Below are 24,160 nucleotides of genomic sequence, written 5' to 3'. Positions count from 1 at the left end.
ATTATGTTAAATGTGAAATATCGAAAAGGTTTTTATTACCATATATATATATATATATATATATATATATATATATATATATATATATATATATATATATATATATCTTTTTTTTGTAGATCACTGGGTACTACGATAACGTATATGATATGATAAGCTAGCCTGAGTTAAAAATTTCGACAGACGAATGAAAGCACGTTGTTAGGTAGGTTATCCAACTGTAAGTTGGTGAGCTTCATCTGCTTGAGGCACTCCACGGCTTTTCATAATTAATTGGTACATATTTTACGTTTCCACTGTTTACTGGCAGTAATTGGTAAATATTTTTCATGTCTGAAGCTAAAAGTTGCTTCCAGCCTTTCCCATTATGCAAGGATTTCAAATCATCGAAACTATTACCCATGTAAAGATTCACCCCCAAATTTTTGCCTAAAAATTTGGTCTTAACTCGAATTATATATATATATATAATATATATATATATATATATATATATATATATATATATATATATATATATATATATATATATATATATTATCCCTGGGGATAGGGGAGAAAGAATACTTCCCACGTATTCCCTGCGTGTCGTAGAAGGCGACTAAAAGGGGAGGGAGCGGGAGGCTGGAAATCCTCCCCCCTCTTTTTTTTTTTCCAAAAGAAGAAGCAGAGAAGGGGGCCGGGTGAGGATGTTCCCTCAAGGGCCCAGTCCTCATCCTCTGTTCTTGGCGCTACCTCGCTAATGCGGGAAATGGCGATTTAGGTATAAATATATATATATATATATATATATATATATATATATATATATATATATATATATATATATATATATCCTAGCTTAAGCCAAGTACTCAATTAATCAAGTAACCGCGAGCGGAGGATGAACATTTGGGTGCACTATGGGCCAAATGCCCTACCCAAGAATCGCACCCATGCGGGCCCGTGTTTGCGTCATGGTCGGTAACGCTGCCCACTAGACCAGGTAGGATGAACTTTCAGGGGCTCCTGAAGTATATGCTATTCTCGTCTTAATTATGTATTCAGCCCGATAAAAATAGTGCCATTTGTGTTCATGCTCCGGAAAGCCACACAACTATTCTACCACCACAAAAACTCAAGGTTTTGGAGTCCAATATAATGAAAACATTATATAAAACTGTGGTAAAACGATACTTCAGGTATCAAATGTATTTTCTAGAGACTTTATATAAAGAGTGAACGTACTCCATACCGAGCTAAAAACTAAGACTTCCTTTACGTAAAGTAGGCCATTCATTTTCAATGTCATCACTACATCTCCCTTGGTACACACTACAGGCACTCGCCAAACCATGGGAGTGGAAGGTATACACCACAACAGTGTGTGTGCCGAGTGACCTGGCCACACGCCAGCCCTGGGCGAAGGTGACTTGATAAGCTCGCTAGGCCTTATCGGTAACACCCATACCACAACACTGGCTCGTCTGATAACCAGCTTATCCCGCTTCACGGCAATCACCCTGACTCTTATATTTACCAAAACACATACACAATGAGAGGCTGAGGGAAACGAATTTTCCCAGCATGAAGAAGACATGGGCGACCTGATCACCAACTGCAAGTTCCTAAATCCGTCAGACGTAATCATGAGTAACAAAGGTGATAAGATGACAACTTGCTAGAAAGGATGCGAAGAAGTATTGTTTTAGCGTAGGGCTGATTGGTACAGACTGCGATAAAAGCTGGAAATGCATGCTTTACACAAACGTTCACGAGATGGGGCCCCATGATTGTAGATCTCTCCCCGTTCAGTATCAACAGATAAATCATCGAGTAAACTATAACATTAATCATTATGAAAGCCATCAACCTTGATCTACGGAGACGTCTTACCCTATGGCCTTCAGACTTCTTCAGTGAGCATCGTCAAACTGTAAGCTTCCGAGGGGCCATCGCTGCCTTCCAGTCCCTCACCTTTAGCGTCCGACGGCATACAAAAGATTGTCTCGAGTGTGAAGGACGGAGCCTTCTATTTCTTCATCCTTAATGGTGCTCTAATGGATGAACCTGCTTGCTGGAAGAACGCCAACATATATACCAGTCGCGTAGTCTCACGAATACCATTAACAAGCTCGAGCTAAAACAACGCCATGCCCGTCAGTCTTACTCCCAACCAAGCCCTACACCTTACCGTCTCACTAAATCTTCCGGCTATAGTTTCTTACTTTCTGCGTCGACCTAAAGTACCCGGACTCCCTAACCCTAGACTTTACACCACTTTCACAACTATCTTTCTTCCCACACTTACTTATATCTCCCCTACATGATCTTCCTCTTCATCCACGACACAACAAGGGTTATAACAAAAGGGCAAGCAGAAATATCCGTAGCCCTCCTTCCACTACTCAAAAAGAAGCGCTCAATTCACTGGTCCTCCATGCTCTCCCATGTCATCCTCCCGATCTCATATCTGGGTTGCAATTCAACACACATTAGCTGCAGGTAATGTGTTTACAACTTTTAATATAGTGCCTGGGGATCTGCTACGACCACATCATTACATAACACTATCAACACTTAAGAAAACCATAGCTTATCTTCCGAGGACTTTGGTGTACCAGACAAGCCAGACCCAACTCAGAAGCTTGGACTCAGCCCAAGCTCTGTAGATACACAAGACCTTCAATGTCAAATTAAGTTAACTGTAAAGTAGTATTAAGTTTAATAGCTAAATATAAATTTTCAGTTTGGGGGATGTACTACATTCATATTCAACAGAATTACAGCCAGTTGAGGCATGCTACAGCCAGAACCATTCATTAGCTCGTCTCTCTTCCACTGTTACGGTAAAGGGATGTTGTGGGTGTCTGCTGCCTGCTAATTTTACCTTGTGCATTACTTATCACCCGGGGGAAGGAGGAGGGAAACTCTGGAGGTTCTGAGCTGTCACCCTTCATCTCCTGAGTGTGGTGGTCTGCGGTGATGGTGCCTGGGAGGTGTGTTGGGATAATTAAGGTTCTGGTGTTCTTCTGAAACTTGAGAGTACAGTTTTTGTATGGTAAGGTATTCTATATATGATAAAATACATGTATTGGTATGGTATGGTACGGTGATGTACCATGTACTATGGTTTGGTGGTGATGGGGCCAAATTGATTCATGGTGCTAAGCGATGACGCCCGGGGAAGTGGTGTATAGTAGGTGTAGTGGTGTCAGTTATCTGGTACAATGGCGTGTGATGACGGGGTGTAGTGGCGTTACCTGACGCTGTCTTGAAAGGTATGCTACCCTCAAAACTCGGGCGAGTCCAAGCTGCTGTATTGGGTCGTTAGTCAACAAGACTGTTGAAAGCCGCAGCCCACAAGCTTGGGTAAACACCACAGCCTGAGCACTCGGGTACACTTTGTAAACAAATACAATACTAATCCAAGGCCTCCTTAAATTTCTCCACCCTACATCCCATTGAGTTTTTAATGGCCGCAGGGAATGTGGTGAATAGTCTTTGGCCCCGGATGTTTAAAGTGCTTTCTCGTCCTTATATGCAACTTTTGATTCCAGGAGCAGTATTTTAGTCTCCTATGAATTCGCGCCAATAAGGGACTATTTCTAAGCTGAGAACCACGCTTTCCAAACTTTTCCCGCGAAAATTATTACATATACGTACCACTCCCGTCCTTCCCCAATGCTTTCCGTCGTTCCCAGTAGTTCAGATGCTTTAACAGCGTCAGTGCGGACTGTGGAAAAAGATCTTTGCACAATGCCACTACGATTTCGTTCGCGCTGAAAGGTGATGTTGACACACAACAGTATTCTATTCGTGAGAAAAAAAAAAAAAGTGACGTGGTATTTCTTCCCTTGTCCCCCCGGCGCATAACATCCAGCCTACCAAACACATGGGTGTTGCTCTGAAGGTATGGTCGTCAAAGATAATTAAAAGAAATATATATTCATTTACCAATGTCGTTTTATTTCGAGAATCTGTACGTTTCTCCGGAATTTTGCTGCGCTTAATGGCTGCACTATACTCAGTAGCAGGGACAAGACGGGCTCCATTTCAGCGAGAAGTACTCAGACTGTACCCTCTCTCGTCAAATAATAATACAGCCTCGCTAAAAGGTGAATCTTTACTCACAGTGATGCCTCAAGGAAGGCGGTATTACCGGGCTCGGCTTGCAAGTGAAAAGTTATCTTCGGCAAGATGGTATAATAACTTAGGGAAGAAAAGTAGTGCACTCACGTCGAGAAACTTCTCGCTTCACAACAGTCTGACTCATCTCCCTGATCCTGGCTGTGGTGCAGCTTTCATGTTACATGAGTCTAATAAAAGCGGTTCTGGGGTTATAATAATAATAATAATAATAATAATAATAATAATAATAATAATAATAATAATAATAAATAATTTTTTTTTTCATACTATTCGCCATTTCCCGCGTTAGCGAGGAAGCGTTAAGAACAGAGGGCTGGACCTTAGAGGGAATATCCTCACCTGGCCCCCTTCTCTGTTCCTTCCTTTTGGAAAATCAAAAAAAAAAAAAAAAAAAAAAAAAAGAGGGGAGGATTCCAGCCACCCGCTCCCTCCCCTTTTAGTCGCCTTATACGACACGCAGGGAATACGTGGGAAGTATTCTTTCTCCCCTATCTCCAGGGATATATATATGTATATATATATATACATATATACATATGGAATAACCCCCCTCCCCCCTCGTGTGTGAGGTAGCGCTAGGAAAAGACAACAAAGGCCCCATTCGTTCACACTCAGTCTCTAGCTGTCATGTAATAATGCACCGAAACCGCAGCTCCCTTTCCACATCCAGGCCCCACAGAACTTTCCATGGTTTACCCCAGACGTTTCACATGCCCTGGTTCAATCCATTGACAGCACGTCGACCCCGGTATACCACATCGTTCCGATTCACTCTATTCCTTGCAAGCCTTTCACCCTCCTGCATGTTCAGGCCCCGATCACTCAAAATCTTTTTCACTCCATCTTTCCACCTCCAATTTGGTCTCCCACTTCTCCTCGTTCCCTCCACCTCTGACACATATATCCTCTTGGTCAATCTTTCCTCACTCATTCTCTCCATGTGACCAAACCATTTCAAAACACCCTCTTCTGCTCTCTCAACTACACACTTTTTATTTCCACACATCTCTCTTACCCTTACGTTACTTACTCGATCAAACCACCTCACACCACACATTGTCCTCAAACATCTCATTTCCAGCACATCCACCCTCCTGCGCACAACTCTATCCATAGCCCACGCCTCGCAACCATACAATAAATATAAATCTTTTTTTCTTTCTTTTAAACTATCCGCCATTTCCCGCATTAGCGAGGTAGCGTTAAGAACAGAGGACTGGGCCTTTGTGGAATATCCTCACCTGGCCCCCCTCTGTTCCTTCTTTTGGAAAATTAAAAAAAAGAAAAAAAAAACGAGAGGGGAGGATTTCCAGCCTCCTGCTCCCTCCCCTTTTAGTCGCCTTCTACGACACGCAGGGAATACGTGGGAAGTATTCTTCATCCCCTATCCCCCTATATAAATATATATATATATATATATATATATATATATATATATATATATATATATATATATATATATATATATATATATATATATATATATATATGTATTATCCCTGGGGATAGGAGAGAAAGAATACTTCCCACGTATTCCCTGAGTGTCGTAGAAGGCGACTAAAAGGGTAGGGAGTGGGTGGCTGGAAATCCTCCCATCTCGTTTTTTTTTTTTTTTCAATTTTCCAAAAGAAGGAACAGAGAAGGGGGCCAGGTGAAGATATTCCCTCAAAGGCCCAGTCCTCTGTTCTTAACGCTACCTTGCTAACGCGGGAAATGGCGAATAGTATGAAAGATATATATATATAATGTTCTTTAAAGTATTACTGTTGCTGAAGGAAACATTCATATCAAAGGATTTAAGCAACATGGGAAGTAAAGAAAAATTATCATTAACAGGGAGAACTAAAAGATTCTTGGTGTCAATATCTTAATCAGAAACTCACCAGAAAATTCTCCAGGGTGCATCTATAAAGTGCCATGTAGAAATTGATAAGTTTAAGTTGAGCAGATTCGTAAAGATCTTTCTGTTAGACTTAAGCAACATATACATAGTATAAAAACGGGACAAGAATCAAATGCCTTGTTTAATCTCGTTAAAAATCATGATCACTGTATTGAATGGAGTAATGCCATTTCAGTTATTAACTCCAGTACCACGAAAAATATCACTGAATCTTCTATCATTAAATACACAAAGAATTATAATCTTTATATCAGTGATGGTCTATACAAATTGGATAACTTTATTGTTGATAAAATTTGTAAACTATTCACCTTCTTGTACACATAATAAGTTTATGATACGCTCGTTGTCTGTCTTGGACAATCGCATGTTTATCAAATGGCGTGAGACTATACCATTATTTATTATCTATGGTTTGCTTTATGGTCAATGATGTGTGTGTGTGTGTGTGTGTGTGTGTGTGTGTGTGTGTGTGTGTGTGTGTGTGTGTGTACAAAAGAGTTAATTTGTTTCGTGTTTTTATCTTATCAGCTGAAGCCAGAGACGGAGAGAGTGAGAGTGATTACGACGAGATTTTGCCAAAAGGCAAGGAAAGCGCGTAGCATTCAACGCAGGTATATATGGTCCCCATTCAATTTCAAAGGCGATATCACACTTACATTCTACCACTTTGTCATCTCTTCTTTCGCCTTGATTACCGGGCATGGAACTGGCAAGTTCCTGAAGTACTTTTGATCAATGGTTTTGGGTCCACTAGGTCTTTATCTCCTGACCGAGGCAAGACAACGATGAGAAGTTGCAGGAAGCGGCCGCCTGATCGTGCGTTTTGAGCTCAAGCTGTGCCTAGAAACCTCACGTATGCCCACATTTTCTTGCTTCTAACAAGAAATGGAATTTTTTTTCTCCTTAAAAAGGTAAGAGCAAACCATCTTGAAGCACACTTGCAAGAAAATACAGCATCCAGAAATGAAATTCCCAAAGTGGAGTGGCAGCAAGAAGAAAGGAAAGAACATTCTTCACTCAAGATAGCCCGAGGCACAATGAGGCGGGTTGCTGGGGCTTGCACCGTTAAACACTAGTCTCAGTGATCAGATGTAAGATCATTTCAAAGACTTGTACCCATAATAAACAAGGGTATCGCTTCTGAAAAATAAATAGGGGTGGACATTGTTTATCAAGGACACTGTACCGTTACCGTTACCGAACAAATAGTGTGAGTAACGTGTTATCGCTTAAGAGATGAAAGATTGTATGCTTGTGAACTGATTGCCAGCAACCTAAATGTGGGAAAGGAAGACAGACAAGAGAGCAACCAGAGCCAAAGAAATGACATCTGACAGCTACTGAAGGGCCGGCTCACTGCGCAGCCATCATTAATCCTCCCGATACTTAAGCAGGTAGTACCGGTAATATACCTTCCTGGTAGGGGCCTACCTACCACCTGCTACCAACCAGTTCGACTGACTGAAAGCGTGTCACCTCCATCAAGATGTCCGTCTCTGCACGTAGATATCTAAGGTTAACAGGTTGTAATAACTTTTTGTCATTTTCCTAATTCTAATCCATTTTCATTCATTTCAATCAGAGAAGAGAGTGCAGCAGTCATGTGATGTAAATACCCTGTCACTCTCCGACACGAGGCGTTATCCCTCACTTACATAAATATTTACAAAATGGAAATTTATTCAAATCTGCTGCGCTCGTAGTGTTCTTACAATACATCCACCTCAGCACAACCACAGATGCCTCGGGGATGCTAACCAAACATTTGGCCTGATCCTTGAATTTAAACTCATTGGTATTACCATCGTGCTCAGAAATCCTAAACAACGGTCGTAGCGTCCCCCATTGTATTACACAGCTCAAGACTCCCGAAGTGTTACGCTAACAGCTAACTCACCGCCCACCTGCGGTAAACAATCAGTTATTCAATTCAAAAGAGAGAATTCGCTGGCTCGCATCTAGAAGCATCATATTCAGTATATCACGGTGATAACATATAATTCCACAACCTCCTTAACGCATATGAAGTGAGGCAAGGATGGGCAAGGTGTAACATGATATCTGCTCATCTGCATCTGTAGCATGCATTTCCTCTGTACATTTTCAGGCTTTGGCTACATATAATAATCGGTTATTAAACTTACTCTCATTATCAACATTATAATAATGATATAATATTAATCATAAATAAATAAATAATACTAATAATAATAATAATAATAATAATAATAATAATAATAATAATAATAATAATAATAATAATAAGAAGAAGAAGAAGAAGAAGAAGAAGAAGAAGAAGAAGAAGAAGAAGAAGAAGAAGAACAACAACAACAACAACAACAAAGCAATGTGATGAAAGCACGGGACAATGTGGCAGGGTTCCGTGGGTGCAGGTGCGGGGACCATCGCCGTAAAGAGCCGGCTCGTTAGCTTGGTACGACTGGAATTTCTCTAGATTGGAGGAAACTATGTGTAGACTGGTTAGTTAGGATTCATAGCGTATGTACAGGTTATGGTGAGGTTCCTGAGGATTGGCGGAATGCCTGTATGGTGCCACTGTATAAAGGCAAAGGGGAAAAAATTCCAAGCACAAGTCGTTGAGTGTTCTTACTAAGTTATGAGGGAGTGGTGTTTGAAAGTGATGGCATGTACAAATAATCAGAATAATCAGACTGTGGAGGACCAATGTGGCGTCAGAAAAGGTAGAGAATGTGTGGATCAAACGTTTCCTTTAAAAAATGTATGACAATGAGAAAGAGGATTAGTATATAGCGTTAATGTATATGGAGAACACATACGATATGATCGATATAGGTAAGGTGTGGAGGGTGTCTGGAAGATATGGAGTGGAGGAAAAGCTGCTAAAAGCAGTGAAGAGTTCTTATCAACATTGTACGGAGTGTGTGCGATTAAAAAGAGTAAGGCGCGTCTGCGGCAGGGGTGTGTGACGGCACCATGGCTGTTTAATATGGTGATGAGCGGAGTGGCGAGGGATATGTCTTAGAAAGACGGAGCAGCTCTGTAGTCCGTCGGGAGCAGGGTGCCTAGGAAGTGACTTTGTTGTTTGGTAATGACAGTACAATGGTGGCGGATTCGAAAGAGAAATTGCAGAATTTGGTGTCTGAGTTTTGGAAAGTGTGTGAAAGTTGGTAACTGACAGTAAATGAGAATAAAAGCATGGCTACTAAGCTTCAGATTGGAAAGAGAAAGGTTAGCTGGAGTATGAGTTTGGGTGGAGAGAAACTGGAAGAAGTGGAATGTCTTAAATACGTGAGACTAGAAGACAGTGAAAGAAACCACGGAAGTTAAGTAGGCCATGGGGCTAAGATTCTAGGTGCAATGAAGCGTGTGTGGAGAGGCCACTGTTAGTGAGGGCAAAATATGAGTATGCTTGACGGTATAGTTCCGACAGTGTCGTTGGAATGCGAGACATGGGCCTTCGATAAACAATTCCGGGAGAGGATGGAGGTGTTGGAAGTATGTTCAAAAACATGTATGGTGTTAGTATGGATGATCGAATAAGAAATGACAAGGTAAGAGATCGGTGTGGTAATAAGAGGAATATGTACAAGAGCTGAAGAGGGTGTGCTGAAATGGTTTGGTCATACGAAGAAGACCAAGAGAATATACACATCGGAAGTGAAGGCAACAAAGAGAAGAGGGATACCAAGGAGGTGGAAGGAGAGAGTGAAACTCTTTTGAGTGTCTGAAGACCGAACATGCAAGTGTGTGTGTGAAGCGTGCAAGGTATAGAGCTAACGGGAGCTATGTGGTTTACCGGGGGCGACGTGCAATCAATGAGCTAAACAAGGGCATATGCAACGGTCAACGGAAAATACGGAATGATCTCTGAGGCTTAGCTGTGGGTACGGAGCTCTGTTTTCAGTTCATAATACATGACAGCTAGAAACTGGACTAATACGAATAAAACAACTTTTTTTCGTCTGTATCTAACGCTGCCTTGATAGCAAGAGAAACGGCGTTCTCTCAATCACACACACACACACACACTTCTCTCTCTCTCTCTCTCTCTCTCTCTCTCTATATATATATATATATATATATATATATATATATATATATATATATATATATATATATATTCCCCTTTCTAATTCATGGGAAAATGAAACACGGTAAGTTCCCAAGTGCACGTTCGTGTAATGATCACATCATCAGGGGAGATCCAAGAAATATAACAGTCCTTGTTTAAATTTCTTTTAACTCCCCTGATGATGTGATCATCACACGGAAGCGCACTTGGGAACTTAACGTATTTCATTTCACCGTGGATCAGAAGGAATTTACTTGGTCACGTGTTCAATTGTGATCTTTTCCATATATATATATATATATATATATATATATATATATATATATATATATATATATATATTAAGAGTATATGGTGTGGGAGGCAAGTTGTTAGAAGCAGTGAAAAGTTTTTATCGAGGATGTAAGGCATGTGTACGTGTAGGAAGAGAGGAAAGTGATTGGTTCTCAGTGAATGTAGGTTTGCGGCAGGGGTGTGTGATGTCTCCATGGTTGTTTAATTTGTTTATGGATGGGGTTGTTAGGGAGGTAAATGCAAGAGTTTTGGAAAGAGGGGCAAGTATGAAGTCTGTTGGGGATGAGAGAGCTTGGGAAGTGAGTCAGTAGTTGTTCGCTGATGATACAGCGCTGGTGGCGGATTCATGTGAGAAACTGCAGAAGCTGGTGACGGAGTTTGGTAAAGTGTGTGGAAGAAGAAAGTTAAGAGTAAATGTGAATAAGAGCAAGGTTATTAGGTACAGTAGGGTTGAGGGTCAAGTCAATTGGGAGGTGAGTTTGAATGGTGAAAAACTGGAGGAAGTGAAGTGTTTTAGATATCTGGGAGTGGATCTGTCAGCGGATGGAACCATGGAAGCGGAAGTGGATCATAGGGTGGGGGAGGGGGCGAAAATTTTGGGAGCCTTGAAAAATGTGTGGAAGTCGAGAACATTATCCCGGAAAGCAAAAATGGGTATGTTTGAAGGAATAGTAGTTCCAACAATGTTGTATGGTTGCGAGGCGTGGGCTATGGATAGAGTTGTGCGCAGGAGGATGGATGTGCTGGAAATGAGATGTTTGAGGACAATGTGTGGTGTGAGGTGGTTTGATCGAGTAAGTAACGTAAGGGTAAGAGAGATGTGTGGAAATAAAAAGAGCGTGGTTGAGAGAGCAGAAGAGGGTGTTTTGAAATGGTTTGGGCACATGGAGAGAATGAGTGAGGAAAGATTGACCAAGAGGATATATGTGTCGAAGGTGGAGGGAACGAGGAGAAGAGGGAGACCAAATTGGAGGTGGAAAGATGGAGTGAAAAGGATTTTGTGTGATCGGGGCCTGAACATGCAGGAGGGTGAAAGGAGGGCAAGGAATAGAGTGAAGTGGAGCGATGTGGTATACAGGGGTTGACGTGCTGTCAGTGGATTGAATCAAGGCATGTGAAACGTCCGGGGTAAACCATGGAAAGCTGTGTAGGTGTGTATATTTGCGTGTGTGGACGTGTGTATGTACATGTGTATGGGGGGGGGGGGGTTGGGCCATTTCTTTCGTCTGTTTCCTTGCGCTACCTCGCAAACGCGCGAGACAGCGACAAAGTATAAAAAAAAAAAAAAAAAAAAAAAAAAAAAAAAAAAAAAAAAAAATATATATATATATATATATATATATATATTTTTTTTTATACTAATCGCCATTTCCCGCATTAGCGAGGTAGCGTTAAGAACAGAGGATGAGGACTGGGCCTTTGAGGGAATATCCTCACCTGGCCCCTTTCTCTGTTTCTTCTTTTGGAAAAAAAAAAAAAAAATGAGGGGAGGATTTCCAGCCTCCCGCTCCCTTCCCTTTTAGTCGCCTTCTACGACACGCAGGGAATACGTGGGAAGTATTCTTTCTCCCCTATCCCCAGGGATAATATATATATATATATATATATATATATATATATATATATATATATATATATATATATATATATATATGAACGAATGTGAGCATGTCTGAAAGTTCCTTATACGTTTGCATATCTCTCTATCAATGTGCACCAAACTTGATACAGTGACAGAGGATAACACGAGTTGGGTCATGGGAGGATAGAACGGATCCCCCCCCGGTATAAACCCCGCCTAATGCGCATCATTCGGAAACAAACGTGACGCTCCGACAGAGGACGGCATGAAGGTCATGGAAAAAAAAAACAATCTTGAATTAGCACTGAACCTGACCCAGTGATAAGGCATGACACGGGGTAGGGTCAAGGTGTACGAACGCGCGCGCGCACGTGTGTGTGTGTGTGTGTGTGTGTGTGTGTGTGTGTGTGTGTGGACCCCCACATAACGTGTATCTGTTCCTTGTTCCCACATTTCTTGATAAAACAGCACCAATTATGCCACAGTGATGACTGAGGAAGGTAATTTCATCTTCAATCATTATCATTTTGAATGCCATCTAATTTCACATCGCAGGTCTGCAGAATGAGGCTATGTTACAGCACTAAGTACATTTTTGTCATTTCTTGCCCCATTAGCACCATGCAACTCACCCTATGATACGAGGGAAGTCATGAATGGAGAGGATACAGCTATGGCAACTCATTTTTCAGAGACAAATCGAGAATGACAGTACTTGCAACGAGATGTACAAGTATCCTTATCCCCAGCTACAAACCAGTTCATACTCACCCATCCAACGGACAAAGCACTCCGGCTAGTTTACTACTAAGCTTAACTAGACCTACAAAGAGAGTGGATTCCCCCCCCCCCCCCCTGCAAACTCAAAACCAAATCATCATTCCGCTAGTTGTCTGAATAATGGGTTGGCATTCCACCCTCGTTAACTCAGAAGCAAATAACCATCCATTCTATGATGAAACAAAATATGATTGAACAACAACTTTAAAAAAAATATGGAAAACCATCCACAAATTAAAAATGATTCGACCATGTCATTCTAATCAAATCTAATCATCTTATACGTGGAAGTGTTTTCTATATAAGAATTCTAATGGGAAGGGGACCCCTCCCCTCCCCACTAACACACACTCATTACCAGCCTCCCTTGTTAAAATTTTACAATTGGAGCACTAAGTATATAATGGCCCGGAGCTTTAAGTAAGTTTCGACAAGCTTCAGCATATCAATAATAAACTATATCGTATCAATCACAACCCAGCAGACATTAATTAACTATATATTTATATATATATATATATATATATATATATATATATATATATATATATATATATATATACACACCACGGGTCAGCTTCGAACCCCAGGTAGGGCGTCTGGCTGCCTAGACCACGCGCAGGCTAAAACACACACACTAGACTTCGAGTGTTCTTACGTGTAAGCCTACCTCATCTCGGTGGGGGCAGCATGGACTTTAATCTCACGCGGCTCCGATGATATAACAAATATGTCGACGGACAGACAAATGTATGTGCACAACGGGTCGGCTCCAAACCCTGGGTCGTCTGGCTTGCCTCCACGTGGCCAAGGCAGCCAAGACGCCCTTACCCAGAGTTCGAAGCCGACCCTTAATATACGTTTATCTGTCCAAAGATATATATATATATATATATATATATATATATATATATATATATATATATATATATATATATATATATATATATATATATCCACATCAAGGACAGGCCTTAAACGAAATAAAGGGAGGTTAATGAAATATGTACAAATATCTCTCTTAATCCAAGGTCTACAACGCTCTTGTTACCACTGAGCCTACATTACCGATGGTAAACTGTATCTATTCCTTAGTCTACTCAAGAAACAAACACCTGGCCAAAATGAGACAAAATATGTGAAAAAAAAATCGTAGTAAACAAAAATCGTTATCGCCATAGGCACAGTTAACACCTTGCTAACATCAAAGGTAAAAGTCTTACATTATTATATCTATTGCCGAAAAACATCAACAACATGGTTATCCCTGTTCATGTAAAGACGGTGTTTATGTTTCTTTATAACATTATCTGATTGGTCAACCTGATGCGGGCATGCAATCACAAACAGCCTGTTTAAGCCTTTAAACTTGAGGCTAGACCATCATACCTAAAGTTCGAGCTTAAAAAGTTCACCTCACTTGTCAAACTGAAGAGAAACATTGTACTTTGGTCCTAACGGAACTGTAGGGAGTTTCCAAACATCAAGAACCTCCACCATGTGCAATAAGAGTAAATACATTTGTATGAAAAATGTGTAGTATTCAGTGACAGACGAACTTGACAAGATGATCCTAAAAACTTGGTATCTACCTTCAAAAGCTTGGTCTTGATAAAATCAGTCTGCACTGTCGCTATCGTAAGTCAGTCAGCCTATCTGAGCGCGGTGCAAAGCGAAATTTGTGACCTCTACGTAATAAATAACCTGCCAGGACGCGCCAATATTCAGCGTGATTAGGTTAAGTACGGTAAGGGTAGGAACCGAACCGAAGCTTACTTCAGGCCCCTCGCCTATCCTAATCTAAACCTATGCGTACTTATTCAGTAATCACTGATTTTGCATATAACTGGTGATACATCTGGGCCCAACCAAGTACTCGACTAATTTCGTTAAACTACACTTCACAGTTGTTATTGATTATACTTTACAAAAGGGGTAGACTCCTGCACTTTGTATATAACAGCGTCAGGCGGTGTGTGTGTGTGTGTGTGTGTGTGTGTGTGTGTGTGTGTGTGCACTGCACATGAATGCAAAGGAATGGATGAGGGCGAAAGCCACCTTTCTTCGTTTGTTCCTGGCGGTAACTCTCTAATACAGGAAGCGGCCATCAAGCACGAGTATGTGTATGTATATATATATATATATATATATATATATATATATATATATATATATATATATATATATATATATATATATATCTAGAGATTAAGTGTGAACGAATGGAGCCTTTGTTGTCTTTTCCTAGCGCTACCTCGCACACATGAGGGGGGGAGGGGGATGGTATTCCATGTGTGGCGAGGTGGCGATGGGAATGAATAAAGGCAGACAGTGTGAATTGTGTGCATGGGTATATATGTATGTGTCTGTGTGTGTATATATATGTGTACAATGAGATGTATAGGTATGTATATTTGCGTGTGTGGACATGTATGTATATACATGTGTATGGGGGTGGGTTGGGCCATTTCTTTCGTCTGCTTCCTTGCGCTACCTCGCAAACGCGGGAGACAGCGACAAAGCAAAAGAAAAAAATAAAATAAAAAAAAAAAAATATATATATATATATATATATATATATATATTTTACAACAGGTCAGAGCGATGCGCGTGATGTAGCATCAGCTGATAATTACGAGGAAAAATGAAACACAATAAGTCCGAGTGCACTTCCGTGTAATCACATCGTCAGCGGATGTGATTACAGGAAAATGCACTCGCACTTGTTTCATTTTTCCTCGTGGTTTTCATATATACATATATATATATATATATATATATATATATATATATATATATATATATATATATTTATAATGACACACCTATTATTCCCGAGTGGAATATTGGAATATGCAAGGGCACCACCGTGCGCCTTGGTGGGTGTGATGCCATGGGTCTGTCTGTTCCAGCACAGGACGGTAAGTCCATAGTGATATACTACAATGTACGCTACGTTGGGCGCTGACAGCAGAGAAGGTAATTACTAGTGAAGCGTGGGAGGAACACAATGGGTGATGGTGGGAACGGTGGAGGAGGGGAGCACAAGCGATAAGAACCAGGAGGAAACATTCGTGAGGGCCCCGCCCAACCCTGCCCCCCCTCCGTCCGTCGCTATCATTCACGCGCCACCAGCCCAATCCTACTGCTGCAGCTGGGAGGTTCATGTTACAGCAGCTGGGAATACTGACGCTGCAGCTGGGGCCTACTGTTACAACAGCAAGGGGTTAATGTTATGGCAGATGGAGATACTGACGCTGCAGCCGAGGGCTATTGTATCAGAAGCTGAGGATACTGACGCTACAGCTAGGGGCTACTGTTACAGCAGTATAAGCATACTGACGCTGCAGCCAAAGGGGAACTGTAACAGCAACTGTGGGCTACTTCTACTGCAGAAGAGGACAATACTGCTGCTAGCTACTACATGCGTCCAGTCATTCAGGTGATGCGCACCACCAAATCTATTCAGTATCAAATACCGCTTCCCATGCGCATTCTCGAGTATCACGCCATCACCATACACCTCCAGTATGTGTACAGTGTCATCACCACACTCCACTGAGGGAGGAGTATCACTACCACACTCCTTCAATATGGGAGCAGTACTATCATATTCTTTCACCAATGGAGTAATACCACCATACTCCTCTACTATAGGAGCAATACCACTGTCACCATACTCCTCCACTGTCAAGGCAGTAGTACCACTATCCACACACAATCGTACCTTTTCATAATAGAACTGTGGATGGAGACGTTACCGAGAAGAGTGGCGCCAGTGACAGCACGAGACGGAATGAGGGGTGCCAGGGAGACGATCCGGGCTGGAACAGTGCTACCTTCCGTTGGGTGGGCAAGGCTACCACGCGAGCCAACCCTCAGAACGTGACTGTTCCCTTCTCAACGCCTTCTCGGCACCACCGCCACCAAAGCTAGACTGCCATAGCGCATGTGCGGCGCTGGGGTGAGTGAGTTTAAACCCCTCTTATTTACCATGCCGCATCCTATGGCGGTGGCAAGACATTTCAGGCAATTAACAAAGCTAAATATATAAAACTATCCCAATAAAGGAGAGCATAAGTTACATAGGCAGGCTGACGACCCATGTATACAATAAAAGAACAATACATGATGCGTCAGATCTATACATACCTCTATGCATACATGTATGGACCCTAGAGACAAGCATGAGTCAGTGCCTGGAGATGGGCTGAGGAGGCTGAGGGGAGCCCCCCGAACAGAGAGAAGCGGGACGCGGAGGAGGGCTTGACCACAGCAACGAGAGTCGTGAGAACCACTGGATGACGACAGATGAAAGGTACAGGCGAAGTAGAGACCACTCAGACACATGCCAGGAGACAACCTACTTACCAGTACTTAAAGGACGCTCACAGCAGGAAAATACAGGCATTACAAAGAAAGAGTCGTGTGGGTTACGTGTTGTCAAGTGTTACGTATGAAAAGAATGTATGTCTGTGGACCGAAAGTCAGCAACTCATGTGTGGGTGAGAGAAAGAAAAGGCAACTACCAGGGCCAAAGTAGTGAAACCTGACAGCCACTGAGATAGAGATAGAGAGAGAGAGAGAGAGAGAGAGAGAGAGAGAGAGAGAGAGAGAGAGAGGCAAGGGTTTGTATCAATGATGCTTGTCATGCCTTCCCCCGTCACAGGACTTGGGGTGGTAAATGAGGTGAAACTAAACAGACAAGAGAAATATGAGATTCAAGATTAATGAAGGAGGGAGGGAAAGTAGTGAAAGATAAAGATAAATATAGTCTGAAGTTAAGAGGAGGAGGAACGGGATGGAATTAAATCAGAAGGAAGATACACCAGTAGATGAGATGGAAATAGATATAAGGGAGGAAGATGGAGAAAAGTTCCAGAAAACAGCTGAAGGAAGGTTCTAGATAACGGTAGGAGAAAGGTTCGAGAAGCGGCTGGAGGAATGTTCTAGGTAACGGTTAGATAAAAGTTCCGGAAAACTGTTGGAGGATGGTTCCAGGTAACGTTAGGTTCCAGAAAACGGTTGTTGGAGGGTTCCAGGTAACGGTGAGATAAAAGTTCCAGAAAGCGGTTGGAGGTTGGTTCCAGGTAATGGCAGCTTCCAGAAAACGGTTGGAGGAGGGTTCCAGGAGACGGTAAGTTCCAGAAAACAGTTGGAGGATGGTTGCAGGAAACGGTAGAAAGTTCCAGGAAACGGTTGGAGGATGGCTCTAGGTACCGGTGGCAGGTTCCAGAAAACGTATGAAGGAAGGTTCCAGGTAACTAGAGGAGCAAGGTTCCGGAAAACGGTTGGAGGAACGTTCCAAGTGACTGCAGAAGAAAGGTTCCGGAAAATGGGCGAAGGAAGTTTCCAGGCTACGGTGGGAGGATTCAGAAAACGGTCCGAGAAGGTTCCAGGTAATGGTAAGGGAAGAGTTCCAGAAAACGGCTGCAGGAAGGTTCCTGGAAATCATACGTAATGGGAGAGGTAACCTGCAGTAGGTTTCAGAATACAGTTTATATGAGAATTGTTTACATGAGAAAGACAGACAAGAGAGAGAGAGAGAGAGAGAGAGAGAGAGAGAGAGAGAGAGAGAGAGAGAGAGAGAGAGAGAGAGAGAGAGAGAGTATGTGTTCCATGTAACGATAGGGGAAAGGTTAGACAACCGTTGGAGAAAGGTTCCAGGTACAGGCAGGAGTTTCCAGAAAACTGCTAAAGAAAGGTTCCAGGTAAAGGGAGGAGGATCCAGAAAACTGTTCGAGAAGGTTCCAGGTAACTAACATTCTTAATTCTAATAGGGGAGCGGTTTGAGACCTTTAACACTGCATGAACCACGAAAATAAGGACAATAATAGAAAGCAGGTAACTGGTCTAATTTAGTCCAGACAGCAGACCATCGAGGGCAATCAAGTTTTAAGTGTTTCTCTCAGACTAAAATTGTTCTATTTTGAAATTTGATATTAACCAAGAATAGACAGATTAAGGGGAATGATAAGGGCCAAGCGCTCGAGACAATATAAAAAATAGGAAGCAAAATAAACAGATAAAACATGTATAAACCGAGATCAAACGTTTGGAGATATTCATTGAATAATATAAAAATAAGAGAATCAGAAATTACCACAGATAAAAGTAGAGAAACTAACTAATGAGGCAGTTTCGGAGGCAAGAGAGCACGTAAACTGATACAATAGTGGTTATGAACCTGGAAACATAAACTGAGTTGCCCTTGGCACTGAGTGAAACTGATATAGAATAATATGTTCTCTTAGAAACAGAACAATCGGCAAAACTGAGGGCTCAGTACATGAAAATTTCAGAAAAATAAAAAGCGTACAGGATCAGTGCTTGCTCGCAGAGAGAGAGAGAGAGAGAGAGAGAGAGAGAGAGAGAGAGAGAGAGAGAGAGAGAGAGAGAGAGAGAGAGAAAGAGAGCGATTATAGAGAAAGTCGGATGTACAGAGGTTGAACCATAATTGATGGACTCTGCTGAAAGGTGGGTGACACCTAAATCATAAAGATTAGTCAACCGGAAGCTCGACAGACGTAAATCTTTGATTTGTTCTCGATTGTACGAAAGCCACATACCAGATAAAGAAGAAATGCTCAAGAAAAAATGACTAGATACAACATAATTACCATATGCATTATCTATGATAAAGGCAACCTCAACAAAACTGATTGAAACAACTTAAACGAAGAAAAATTTCTACCTTTCCTTAGGTAAATTACTGCCTCGCATGTGGTGATGCCTCTGTCTCTGCTAAACGCATAGCAGGTGTTATTGTTTGAGAAATGGAATCCTTCATCCCCTCTTCCTCCAAGACAACCTCTTCTTACAGTCCATGGTTCAACCGCTCTATTTCCGAGGCCATTCAGGCAAGGTATCAGGCATATCGGGCTTGGAAAACTCTCCTTTCTGTCTCCCATTCTATATTCATCACTACCCATAATCGTTGCAAGTACATTATCCGCAAGACAAAGTGTTCCTTTATACAAAGTTACTGCGATAAGCTGTCCTCTTCATCCACTGATAGGTCTTTCTGGTCTCTGGCAAAGAGCGTCAATAACAACAACTATCGCTCTACCTTTCCTTCGCCTTTTCAATATAACGACAACATAAATGTCTCTCCCGTAGACAAAGCAACTCTCTTTGGTTCCCGTTTCTCCTATAACTCTTCCTTGGATAACTTAACAATCCTTTACACCCTGATGCTCCTCTTACTAATCCTGTGCCCCTTCCCGTAATCTCTTTTCGAATAGTCCGAAAAGTGCTTCTCTCTGGACACAAGCAAGGCTTGTGGTTCGAATGGCATCCATCCCCGTGCACTGACAAGAGTGCCTCTGAACTTGCACCTATGCCTGCTCGTCTGTTCCGCTTGTTTAAAAACCAAAACTTTTCCTTTTTTTTCCTTGGAAGCATGCATTGATACATCCCAAGAAGGGTGACAGTTCTAATCACTGTAACTATCGTCCTGTTACTTTGTCATTTACCGTTTCCCAAGTCTTTTAATCCCTCCTCAACTCCCTTATCCCCAGACAGCTTGAACCCACAGTCTTCTCTCTAATCACCAGCAGAGCTTCCGTTAGGGGAAATCAAGGAGTGATATTCTTCCATATCTTACTAATGTCTTGGTCATCCTTAAAAGAATTTGGGAATCCTTTGTAGTTCCCCTTGATATAACCAAAACTTTTGACAACGTGCGGCATCGGGGTCTTATCTCTAAGCTCCCCCCTTATGGCTTCCCTCCCTCACTTTGTTCCCTCAAATTTAGCTTCCTCTCTGGCCGATGATGGATCAGCCTTTCTCCCATTCTCCACCACCTGTGGTGTCCCTCAAGGTTCTGTCCAGTTTCCTACACTTTTTCCTCCTTTTCATCAACTATTTTCTTTCTTCCATGATTAATTAAATGCACCCATACGCTGACAACTCAACAATGCATTCCTCAACATCCTTTAACTCTGCTCCTCTTCCCACTCGATCTGCATCTCGTCTTGACACTTCCTCAATCAAATCAAGACTTGGACCGGATATCTCAGTGGGGTAGACGAAATCTAGTTGGTATTATGTTTCCTAGACCAAAAAGTCCTTCTCCATCTCCCTATCGAAAGTTTCTCATCTGAAAGTTACTTACAACTGTCCTCTCCCACTTGACGGTTCCGTAATTCCACCTCTTGACTCAATGAATATATTTGGTATTAATGTAACATTCACGCTATCTTGGAATCTCAACATTAAGGCATTAGACAAGTCTGTCTTCAAGAAACTGGGAGATCTGTTTGTAATGTCGATATTTCTTCCGAATAATTCTTCCGTTTATTCAAAGGATTGATCTGTTCTTGTATGGAGCATTGCAATTATATCTAAGGTTGTACCACCCCTGCACACTTACATGACAGAGTCAAAAGCGGCCCGACTCGTATCTCTCCCATGCAAATTTCAAAATCTGACCTGCTTACCCTAAGCCGTAATACTGGTTCACTTTCCTTTTTCTATAGGTATTACTTTGGCTTATGCTCCCGAGAGCTGGCTGCTTGTGTGCCCACGCCACTAGCTGCAATACTCGGCAAGCAGCTGCGTCATTTGATGACTGTGAGGCCGTTGGCAACTCAAGGGCATATATATATCATGGAGTCTCCGAGGGTCTTCAATGCCACAGCCCGGGCTGGGTCCAGGCTACTGGATTGGGTCACTGGTCGACCAAGCTGTTGAAAACTGCAGTCCTCAAGCCTGGCTGGTCTGATACATTTGGTAGATACTTGTCTTATGCACTCTTGAACTTCTCGACCGTGCATCCCATACTGTTTCTGATGGTAGACGGCAGGGTGTTCTAGAGTCTTGGTCCTCGGAAGTTTAATGTGTTCCCTCTTTTCGTGCACATGGCATCTTTGGATTTCAGAGGAAGTATTTTACAAAGTCTTTCATGGTTTTCGCACCAGCTGGATGTTACTGCCGAATGTAGGTTGAGAACCACGCCTTCTAGGATCTTCCTGCGTTCCAGGGAGTATAGCTTCAGTTTTAAGTAGTTCCCAGTAATCTAGTTCCTTTACAACATTAATATGGGCTGTGACAGATCTCTGGTGCTTTTCAAAACACAGGTTTTTCACTTCCTTCAAAATTCGTAAATACATTACTTTGTCTCTTTCCCTTTCATTGACCTCTCGTGCGTTTCAATGAAGGCCCGGCCCTGACTGTGGACCTTTGACCGTGACTGAAATCTCCAACGTAATATATATATATATATATATATATATATATATATATATATATATATATATATATATATATATATCATCCCCGGGGATAGGGGAGAAAGAATACTTCCCACGTATTCCCTGCATGTCGTAGAAGGCGACTAAAAGGGAAGGGAGCGGGGGGCTGGAAATCCACCCCTCTCTTTTTTTTTTTTTTTTTTATCCAAAGGAAGGAACAGAGAAGGGGGCTGGATGAGGATGTTTCCTCAGAGGCCCAGTCCTCTGTTCTTAACGCTACCTCGCTGACGCGGGAAATGGAGAATAGTATGAAAAAAAAAAAAAAAAAAAAAAAATATATATATATATATATATATATATATATATATATATATATATATATATATATATATATATATATATACGCTTGCTGATCACCGTACAAGTGTTATAAGAGCTCTGTTTTGTGTTGTTAGCTTAGTGGTGGACGACCAGGCTGGTGATGCTTAGCTGAGGGTGGAGTAGATGTACTATATGGCTGCCAGGAAGTATCCTGTGGCGTGTACTTTGTTTATGAAGAGACTTCACCGGACTCCTTCTGCATGTGGTTACGCTGCCAATTCTAAGTAACCTTCAGCGAGGCTGGATCACGGTCTGGGTACAAAAAGGTGTAAAACCTCACCGACCAATTTATCACATTAGAGGAGTCTAGAGTGCAACCAAATCTCTTTTTACAGTTTCGATCACGTTGTAAGTAAGTGCTTTATTTGCTGGTTACTTACCTTTTGTGTGTGTTTATTAGTTTATGAAATTTTTAAGTTGGACTGCAGTTGTGTTGTTTGGGCAATTTGCGAGTGTTCCTTTTGTAATTATTATATATTGTTTTGTTATCTATGTTTTAAACAGCGTAAGCCGTGGTCTATAAACTTATCTATCTATCTATAGTCATTGATAAACTTATCTATCTATCTATAGTCATTGTGTTGATGTCTCTGGAATTGAAGGTTAAACACGATAACCAGGTTGGTAGGACCGTTCATAAGGAAAGTGGTTAATCATTCAAGACTACGGCAGAGATCTGGTTGGAATCATGTCTCACAGAGGTTAAGAAGATTACGGTGGGTTTCTGTGGGGATCCACTATGCAAGCCAAAGCTTTAACAGTATGATGCAGAGTTGCTTTTAAAGTGCTGTGATGTATTATGAGGTCATCTGCATATAAAATGACTCTGACAATGAGCTTTAGGGAAGGGAAGGGAAGGGAGTAAAGAGAAGTCGTGTAGGTATGACAATGAGCTTTGAGGAGGGGAAGGGAGTAAAGAGAAGTCGTGTAGGTAGAGTTTTACGAGGGCTGAGGAAAGAATGTTCTCTTAGGTATTTTACTGTACAGATTGAAGTTCTGGATGTGAGGCCTCTATGAATGATTATATATATATATATATATATATATATATATATATATATATATATATATATATATATACACACACACACACGCACACACTGGAAAGGATCACAACTGAGCGCCTGATCAAGCATATTACTACGAGTCCACGAAACACGTTAAGTTCCCAAGTGCGTTTTCGTGTAATAATTACATCATCAGGGGAGACACAAGAGAGAAATATAACAGTCAGCTGATATAAAAGGAAGAGACGTAACTAGGACGCCATTTGGTAAACAAGTGACTACTCGAATGGAGGTCGGGTGCGTTCGAGTCTAGCATCAAGCGTATCATAAACTTACTATGTGGACAAGAAAGGGAACTGTTTACAAATTTTAACAACAATAAAGCTATCCAATTTGTATAGACCTTTACTAATAACAATGTTACAATTCTTTGTGTATCTAATTACAGGAGAGAGAGAGAGAGAGAGAGAGAGAGAGAGAGAGAGAGAGAGAGAGAGAGAGAGAGAGAGAGAGAGAGAGAGAGAGATAGAGAGAGAGAGAGAGAGAGAGAGAGAGAGAGAGAGAGAGAGATCGACGAGATTTGCCAAAAAAGTCAAAGTTGGCTAATAGTGTTCACGGCAGAAAGATATAATTACGTGAAACGCCTCGTGTGAGTTTGTTGTTAAGTGTTGTGTATGGTAAGGAAAAACTGCAAGCTTGTGAGCGAAAGCCAGCTGCCCACGTGTGGGTGAAACTGAGGTGAAAGACAGCTACCTGGGCCAACAGAGTGACACTTAACAGCCAGTGAAATGCTGTTTCACTTCCCTGCCGACACGAACCGTGCCAATACCT

At 41.7% G+C, this 24,160-nt stretch overlaps 1 protein-coding gene across 10 annotated transcripts in view; it reads right to left on the bottom strand.

Annotated features, from left to right (window-relative positions):
* Klc (kinesin light chain) overlaps nucleotides 1-24,160 on the bottom strand; it is a 546,457-nt gene that overhangs the window by 421,676 nt on the left and 100,621 nt on the right. The window contains exon 1 of one of the 10 annotated variants that reach the window (XM_071695926.1): nucleotides 16,475-16,676. The exons of 7 other annotated variants lie outside the window; for them this stretch is intronic. In XM_071695926.1, coding sequence (XP_071552027.1) covers nucleotides 16,475-16,482 — 8 coding nt within the window. In that variant the 5' untranslated portion in view covers nucleotides 16,483-16,676. Of the gene's footprint in view, nucleotides 1-16,474; nucleotides 16,677-24,160 lie in introns of those variants that run through there. 2 more of the 10 variants (XM_071695780.1, XM_071695837.1) reach the window with 2 other exon arrangements.

Source organism: Panulirus ornatus, chromosome 4 (assembly GCF_036320965.1).
Source record: "Panulirus ornatus isolate Po-2019 chromosome 4, ASM3632096v1, whole genome shotgun sequence".
In the NCBI taxonomy this organism is placed as follows: Eukaryota; Metazoa; Arthropoda; class Malacostraca; order Decapoda; family Palinuridae; genus Panulirus; species Panulirus ornatus.
Note: the sequence above shows the minus strand (reverse complement) of the source record. Positions and strands in the feature narration are given on the sequence as shown.